The following is a 9035-nucleotide window of genomic DNA, read 5'->3' on the forward strand; positions in this document are numbered from 1 at the left end:
TAAAATGATCTTTTGATTCAAATCTGTGTAACTTATATAAAATATGATAAACCCTAACAAGAAGGCCAAAAACATAAACTTTTAATTACCCATATAATAGGTGGTATGAATTATAAGTTCTACCTAAGAGTTATTGATAGATTACTTGCAATAATGAGATCTAAGTTTATTTATAATATGATAGCAAATTAAATCAATGACATGGCTAATTTATAGATGCAGCCAAATTAAAGCAATGAGCTACATCTTATTTTTTACTCAATAAAGTTAAACATAATACGGGCCAGAGTGATTTGGTTTATTGGATTCACAACAGATTTATCAAAAAATAATAATTATGTAGTGACAATAAATCAAAAAGTACATTTAAAAATTGTTTGAGTTAACGTTTACAGAAAGAGAATACAAAACAAAATAATTGGATCTACAATATGAAAGGATTTCAAATAATAGTTAAATAAACAAAAAATATATTTTATACAACCATACAATTGTATGAGTTATACCTGCTATTATATACTATTGTATAAATAAATATCATTTTATAATATTTACTTTGAGAAATAGAAAAGAAAAGAGAATAATGTTATTAGTTTTACTGAGAAAAACTATTGAATGAAATGATAAGGAAAAAAAAATTAATGAATTTAAAAATAAAAATGTTGTTTTGTTAAAAGCTTGCCAATAGCAATAACGTTTCAATGGATGATAGGTGGGGTGAGGAGTTAAAGTCAAAGGTATTTAAAAATATTTCATTATTTCAGCCGTGTTAAATTTAAACTCTGGCCAGGGACTTGTTTTCTTGATTCTGCTTTTATTTTCAGTCACCTGAACTGTGGCAACAGTATCCTTTTGCACAACTGGGGATTTGGAGACATCCAAACATTGAGGGAACATGGCGAAGAATTCTTTAAGTTTGGTTTCCTAAAATTAATAAATTTAATTATCTAATATTTATTATACAAGTGTAATCATAATTTATACTAACCGAAATTGCATTGGGTTCAGCTAATATAGTTGCAGGAGAAGGAGGTTGCTGTATAGGTGTACTTGGTTGAGGTGCTATAATTTGAGATTTTGGAGAACTGTAACGTTCCGGAAACATAGCGAAAAATTCTTGCGTCTGAGAAGTCTAAACATTTTTTTTTTACTTAACAAAATTATTTTTTTTTAGTTTGACAAGAATATACTTACAAGAAAACTTGTATTTTCTTTTTTTTTATCCGGGGTAAAAATGATGGCGGGATCAATTAATTCTAAAGTATTGGGCGGCAACTTAGGAATCACAGGCACCGATTTAGGATTCTCGGGCAATGATTTAGAATTCTTTTGTGCCACTGACTTAGGATTTTCCACCAGCGATTTAGAACTCTTTGGAGGCAATTTAGAATTCTTGGAAGGATGTTTAGAATTTTTGGGTGGCTTGGCATTCTGCTTTTCTTTTATTCTTTTTTTAACCACCCAACTCTTCAATTGTCTATATAATGAGTAATGAAAATATATTTATTGTTAAAATGATTGAAGTTACAAAATAAAATAAATGTGCAATAAATTTGAATTGAATTATTACCTGATGAATGGTAATACCATGTAAAAGGAATGTTTATTTAAACTTTTGGCAGCTATATGATCTCTACGGTTAGATGGCAATTTATCTAACGCAAACCACTCAATTGATCCAATTTCATTCCGAGTTTGAGGAGAAAATTTTGTTTTCATGCTGACTCCAGGCACTATGTATAATCTATTGATCTGATCATTCAACACAGTTTCAATGTAATCATTCTTGTTAATCACACTACCAATGTCATAACCAATTTCTTCATAAACCTTTAAATGTTATATTTGTTGAATTAAACAATCAATTAGATATTTTTTGTTAACCATTATTTTTACTTCTCTAACTGCACAGTTTAATGGATCCTCGTCTTGGTTCACTTTGCCTTTTGGGAATCCCCATGATGTTTTGGTCCAATAACTTTGGACCAACAATACTTGAGTCATATCTTCATTTAGTAGAATAGCACCATATGTTGGTACTGATCTTTTATATTCACGCCATTCTTTAAGCACATCCAAAACCTGGGATTCACGACTTCTCAAAAATGGTATGTGCTGCAAATAATATTAAATTATCAGTTAAAATACAATACAATTTTCATTTTTGTTTATTAAAAATTTCAAAATGTATATATTTAGATATATATCCTTTGTATTAAACAATTGCTTGGCATATAATAGGTACCTAATATAATCTAGGTATTTTTTCTTTAATATTTAATTATATAATATTATAATGGTATTAAAAAAATATATGAAAAAGGTGGGCAAGTGGATTTCAATCTGCTGTACAGTAGGTTACAAGTGGATCACTGTAATGAATGGTATTAAATTTAAATTCAATGATATAATATCATTGTATACAAAAAATGATTCAGAGCCAAGATGGTAAGTCGGCCTATGTTATATTACTAAGTATGTTCAATGATATTATTGTTAATAATAATAATTTATTTACCTAATTACGAGAAACCTTGTTTTAAATTTTTAATTCTTAGCTATAAAAGTTGAATATTTTATAAATATTTAACTACTATATAATTTGTAAATTTTCAACTTAATAAATGTTGTTGAAAATAAGAAAATGAGAAAATTGCTAGATGGAAAATCAAATGAATATCCAATTTTGTAAAAATGTAAACGCTCAGAATTTTTTTTTTTTGCTAATGATAAACACAAGAGTAAACAAACATATGAGTAAACTTATACCTATTATGTTTTTAAATCTTAGATTTAAAAATAAGTTTTTATGAATTTTTAACTCAAAAAAATTTGCACATTTTTGTGATTTGTACGTATTTTGTCTTATTTTGAACTTTAAATGATTATACTAAAATAGCAATGTATTTTTAATATTTTTCAGCTGCCATTGTAATAATATATTAGGAACCTTGTCTTAAATTTTCAAACTTTTGACCCAACGAATAAAATTTTATTTACATTTATAGAAAAAAAACTAACAATTTCACAGCTCAAAACAAATCATGGTGTACAGATAAAGCAAATATAAAAATTCAGTGAAAATTGCATGTATCTACGTTTATGAGGTTTAAGTGTTACACCAAAAACCAAAATTGATTTTGCGTAAAAATTCCCGTTTTTCCGAAAAAAATTTTTGTATTTTCCGGGGATTTTGAAAATTACTGGAAATTTTAAATTTTGGCCTCCCCAATACACCAAATAGATTTACTTTCCCATCGAACAAGATACCAAAGTTGATAATCTTATCATTTTTACTGTTCCAAAAGGTGATGAGACAAAAAAATAATACATTGTAAAACCAATACATAAATCACTCCACACACAATCTAAAATTAAAAACAACAGCATACTAACATTTAATTTTTGAAAACTTATGGTTATATAATGTAATGATTTAAACTAAGAATAGAAAAATGTATTTTCAAATTCAATTGCATTCAGTCGTAAGATACTTGTTTGTAAAAACTAATAAGTAATAAACTAATAACTCATAGCCCATTCACCACAAAATATAAAATGTAATGCTTTGTTACGAGTCATCTAATTTGAATTCTAAATACTTCTTTCAAAGAATAGACTATCATTTATCAGGATAGCTGAGTAAAGAATATCAAACTGTAAATAAAACTGTTAGATAAATCATAAATGCAATACATTAATGAATTTTATACTATAATCTTGCTAATCTTAGTTATCTTACTTATGTGAAGATATCAAAGATATGTGTTCCTAATATTATATACATATGCTGTGGACTGATTAAAAATATATAAAAATAGTGGGAATTTCGTAAGAATTTAATTACATGGTTACTATTTTTGTAAAAATTATGAACATTTATTATAAATTCTTTGATAGTGAAAGGCAAAATTATCATTTTGTTCTATATTAAAATCATCAACATAACCTATAGTTTAAGTTAAGTGTAGCTATGACATATCAATATTTATTATTTAAATCATAGAAAACTCCAAATGGCAAATACCTAGTACATGTATTCATCATTAATTTGTCACTTGTAAACAAATAATTTTATACGATTAACTTAAATAAAAAAAAAAAACAATATTTACATAGTTAATTAATGACCCTATATTAACATTACTTAAAATTATTATTTCAAAATGTATACTTGGCTCTAAATAGTAAATTGTCTAATCAAGCATAAACAAAATGAAAAATATTAAATTCATATAATTTTTTTATAATTGCAATGGATACATATTATTATAATTATTATTATGTTAGAATGGAATATTATTTTAGGATTATAGTTTTTAATAAAAATAATGTAAATTTTTACCCGGAACATATGTAATGCAAATTGGTTGATACCATATGGTTTTAAGTTATGTTCATCACAATAAAAATCGATGTAAAACCAATGGGCCAGTTCAATTTGGAAACAAATCCGTATCAAATTTTGTCGTTCTACTTCAGGAACATTGATTATAAACCGACTGAAAAAACAACAATAACGACAGAATAAATAAATGTCATATCACCAGCAATATAGTTTAAATGTTACTAATACGAACCAGCTAAGGTCATCTAGAATTTCCTTAGTCAACTTATTCTGTATCATCTGGTCTCCTTTTTTTACGGTCACTGGCTTCATTTCGATGATCATATTTGTCAACGGATAAACGGATATGTAAACTACTATTGTAGTATATCGGTTATATAGGTTCAACGAATAAATACAAATATATATATATATATATATAAATATAAATATAAATATATACGCGACTACGCGAGTACTTATCGAATAACAAACACGTTTATTTGTAAACACAATGCAAAACGGTTTTAATATATAAAAAAAAAACGAAAATACGCACTTGTCTTTTTAAAAAATTAACAAAATGTGTCGTAACATTAATATCACACTGGTTTAATATTATAATATAATTTAAAATTATAATTAATAATTACATGACTAAATGCTTCAGCTAATACTGTGTCTCCAATCACTAAGTCCCCGCGTGTACGTTATGTTCATTGGTATCGGTACGTTTCAAACACAGGATGGTCGACACGGCCATTTAAGATCGAAAATGTTCCCAACAGGAAGAAGACAGAGTCACTCACTCGGGCGATTGTTATTGTTGTGCGCTCCTGTTCGGGCGGCCTGCTGCAGCTTGTTAGTTGCGACGCAATTTCTTGACGTCACGATCAGCATCAAGTAAAAAGAGAAAGCCAACAGCTGATTCAACGTATGGTTTTCATACATGATTATTCCCGTACAGCGGTCACACTGATGATAGAAGGTACCATCATATAATTTTTAAAGTATATTTTTACCACAGACATATTATATATAATAACTACTATTTACGTGGAAACTTCTTTAAAATTTTCAATCCTTAGGTATAAGTTATAAAAGTTGAATATTTTCACAGATGTAAAATACCGTAGTAGGTATTTTACATCTTTGAATATTTTATAAATTTTTAAGTACAAAATAATTATTAAATTTTAAATTTGATAAATGTTGTCAAAATTTGAACTTTAAATACGTATAAGAAAAAGGTGGGCAAGTGGATGTCACTCTGCTGTACAGTAGGTTACAAGTGGGTCACCCTGTAATGGATGGTATTAAATTTTAATCCAATGATATAATATCATTATGTACGAAAAACGATTCTGAGCTAAGACTATGTACAACCTATATAATATTACATTATTACTATATAGATATAGGTACCTAAGCATATATTTTTATGATATTATTGAAGTAAAATAATTAATTTTAATATTTGGCATTAGTATTTACTACAGTAGGTTGAATTCATTGTTTCCAAAATTTACATTTGAAAATGTCATTGTGTATGTAAAATATAATAACATAGGACATAATATAGGTATTTTAAAAGTTTCATTTATCCACGAATAATATTTTTTAATTACAACGGTGCGTTGTGCGTATAAGTGATGTTGGACTGTTTTGTTTTTTGTCGTTCATAATAGAGGAGTCGTGTATATTCGTGTATATGAATAATAATGTGTCGTGAGGGGGGTATCAACGATCTATTATGTTATGTTAATATTATATAGGTAATACTACCTACCTATAATATATTACAGTATGATATGATGTAATACTAATATATTATAATGTATTAATGTATGATGTAAAGACAATATATGCATCACTGACACTTTGGTCCTTGTCAGTTTATTAAAAACGTCTTTTTACAAAGCTCTGCATACAATGTTTAAAATGTATACCCCCCCCCTCCCCCCAAGCTGTATCTCTAAACAATTTTATACTGTTAAAAACAAAACTACAAAAAAAATCCTTGAATTTTCTAAAAATTATGAGTCCCCCTCCTAATCATGTCTCTGGAGCCGCCCGTGTTTGTATTCGAGCGTTTGACATATTATTTAAAGTATGGTGGTAGCCAAAGTAAACGGAGACATTATAGCTCTTATGCTGTCATATATAGATATCTATTATACTTTTATTTATGTAAGTATAACTTCCACTTCTATGTACCTATATGATCTAAGTCTCAATATATTGCAAGTATGGTACAACACTACAACTTACAGCAGGGGCGCCATTTCAGTTTTTTTTTAAGGTGTGTAAACAATTAAAGAGGCCAATTTTTTCTGTAAGTCTTACAGCCCTCAGGGTAAGAAATGGCCCAACTGGCCACCCCCGTGCGCATACATTTTAATGAATTTATTTATTAATAGTTTACATAATAATATCAGATATATTTATAAAAATAATAATCATAATAGGTATACGCATTTTTTAAAATATATTGATAGAATTATACATGCATAAATTAAAAAAGGTTTGGTAAGCTCTGCTTTACAGTAGGTTACAATTGTGGGTCACTGTAATGGATGGTGTTAAATTTGAATTCAATGATATAAAACTATTATATACGAAAAACGATTCTGAGCGAAGACGGTCTGTCAGCATATAATATTATTAAGTAGGTATATTTTATGATATTATTGTTATTTAAGTAATTAATTTTAGTATTAAGCAATAGTATATATCTACTACAGTAGGTTAAATTCATTTTTGCTAAAAAAATGACATTTGAAAATGTCATTGTGTGTTTAAAATATAATAATATACTCTAAAAGTTTCATATATTCACCAATAATATTTTTGAATTACAAGGTAATATGTGACGGGATGAAGAAAAATGATTACCGTGAAATTTGAAGAACATACATTCCGCCACGGACAAGTACAAAATTTGTACAATACGCCAATACTACAGTTTAAAATTCATACGGACTACTGACCTTTGATAGTTTGATGGCGTTGACATGAGTGTATTTCGTTTTTCGTACATTTTTGTAAATACTAGAGCTCCGGTTCAATGATTTGAAATGTGGAATGTGGATTAGGGTTTTGTTTAGATCAAACGTAAGTATTTTATTTTCATTAGTAGTGTACTTGTGTGCAGTAGTGCACGATTATCTTCAATCGTGGTGCAGTGTAATAATATAGTTGTGATTTACAACATTTACAAAAAAATTGTCCATTATAGAAATTCAGTAAAAGTGTATGTGTATATAATATCGTACATCGATTATTCGTCTAATTTTTAACTTATTTATACCATTACACTTGACACTAATATTCGTACTTCACACGTATGACGTATTTCTAACATTGTAGCAACATATCAGACGCCTTGTATTATATTTTCACGCTTTTTTACCCAACAAATACAATTTTATTGACATTTATAAAATAAAAACTAAGAAATCGAAATTTGAAATTGTCCCCCCAGCAATTTTTTGTTTAATAATATTATTATAACATTATTATAATACTATTATAATATTATCGTTACGAAATAATGTCCGGGCCGTAAACAGCTCAAAACGAGTCAAAATATTTGAAAATTGTATCAAGTATAGAAATTTGTTACATGAGAAATCGAATATATATACATACATACATACATACACAAAGCACATTTACTTACTGTGATGAAGAAGTGGCCTGTTTAAAAGTTGGCACCAGTGCCAGAAATAGGGGCCCCTATTGTAAAACTCATATTGTGCCACTTTATATACTACTCCACTTCTTCTGACACTCCAATCCTAAACACTAGTCACTAGCACACTTGCACAAAAAACAAACAAATACAACAAATGGCAAAATCATTGGATAAAATAAAATATCAAACGTAATACAATAAAAAACTACATTCAAATATGTCAAAATACAGGTCCGAAAAGGAAAGATGAAACTATTATAAATCACCATCGAATAAGGCATAAACAATATACATCCACAAGTCACAACACATAACCACCTCTTATCCATAAACGATTCCCCTAAATATGTAAATCCTATACGGAGTGGATAATACCGCCGCATATATTATAATATACCTAAGTTTTATCACAAACTCACACATTTCGTTATGATCAGGTTATTTTCATAAAATATTTCAATACTTTCAAGTTTCAGTTCGGAGTGAGATGAAGATGGATGAAGATAGCTGTTTCTTCGGCGGCGGAAACTCCAGCTAGGTTTCACCGGAAGAGTCGATGTTTACGCGTAAGTTTATTTTCATGTTATTAATAGTTTAAATTTACTTTTTAGACTTAAATTAAATATTTATATAATCTGTTAACTGGGTGACGACGTGACGTAGAAGCATTCATATGTTTAATCCCAAAAGCGCAATGTATAAAATACGCGAGACTGAACAGTCCAAAGGCCGTTCTTTGTTTCACCACTCCATTACGCCAAGTTTAATACGTACCGGGGCATCACCTTAGGTTTGCGCGAAGTATTTGAAACAATATAATATTATATTAATCTTTATATTTTATTAGTTTACTTACCTACACCTTTTTAAGCGCAGTTTATACCCTAGATATAACCTATTAAATATTTTGAAATTATATATTTTATTAGTATAATTATTATTTTTGGTTATATGCTAAAAGTATAAATGTAAATTAAATTAAGAATCATAAAAAAAACATTTTGTGAAAGG

At 28.0% G+C, this 9035-nt stretch overlaps 1 protein-coding gene across 1 annotated transcript; it reads right to left on the minus strand.

The window, feature by feature from the left end:
• Nucleotides 1-277: 277 nt before the first annotated feature.
• Nucleotides 278-5169, minus strand: LOC132947455 (m7GpppN-mRNA hydrolase). Its single transcript, XM_061017753.1, has 7 exons — nt 4581-5169; nt 4346-4502; nt 1897-2115; nt 1571-1830; nt 1195-1477; nt 989-1132; nt 278-924 (listed from the first exon to the last, which is right to left on the minus strand). The coding sequence occupies exons 1-7, from the start codon at nt 4670-4672 to the stop codon at nt 742-744; spliced, it is 1338 nt and encodes a 445-aa protein (XP_060873736.1). The 5' UTR covers nt 4673-5169; the 3' UTR covers nt 278-741.
• Nucleotides 5170-9035: the final 3866 nt, after the last annotated feature.

The sequence above is a fragment of the Metopolophium dirhodum genome, chromosome 6, assembly GCF_019925205.1.
Source record: "Metopolophium dirhodum isolate CAU chromosome 6, ASM1992520v1, whole genome shotgun sequence".
Lineage (NCBI taxonomy): Eukaryota > Metazoa > Arthropoda > Insecta > Hemiptera > Aphididae > Metopolophium > Metopolophium dirhodum.

What these genes read in the sequence shown, in the direction of transcription:
- LOC132947455 (XM_061017753.1), bottom strand. Translation starts at nt 4,672, where the DNA reads ATGATCATCGAAATGAAGCCAGTGACCGTAAAAAAAGGAGACCAGATG. An exon ending in ATTCTAGATGACCTTAGCTG is followed by an intron (nt 4,503 to 4,580) that starts GTTCGTATTAGT and finishes TTGTTTTTTCAG; the next exon opens with TCGGTTTATAATCAATGTTC. An exon ending in TAAACTGTGCAGTTAGAGAA is followed by an intron (nt 1,831 to 1,896) that starts GTAAAAATAATG and finishes TAACATTTAAAG; the next exon opens with GTTTATGAAGAAATTGGTTA.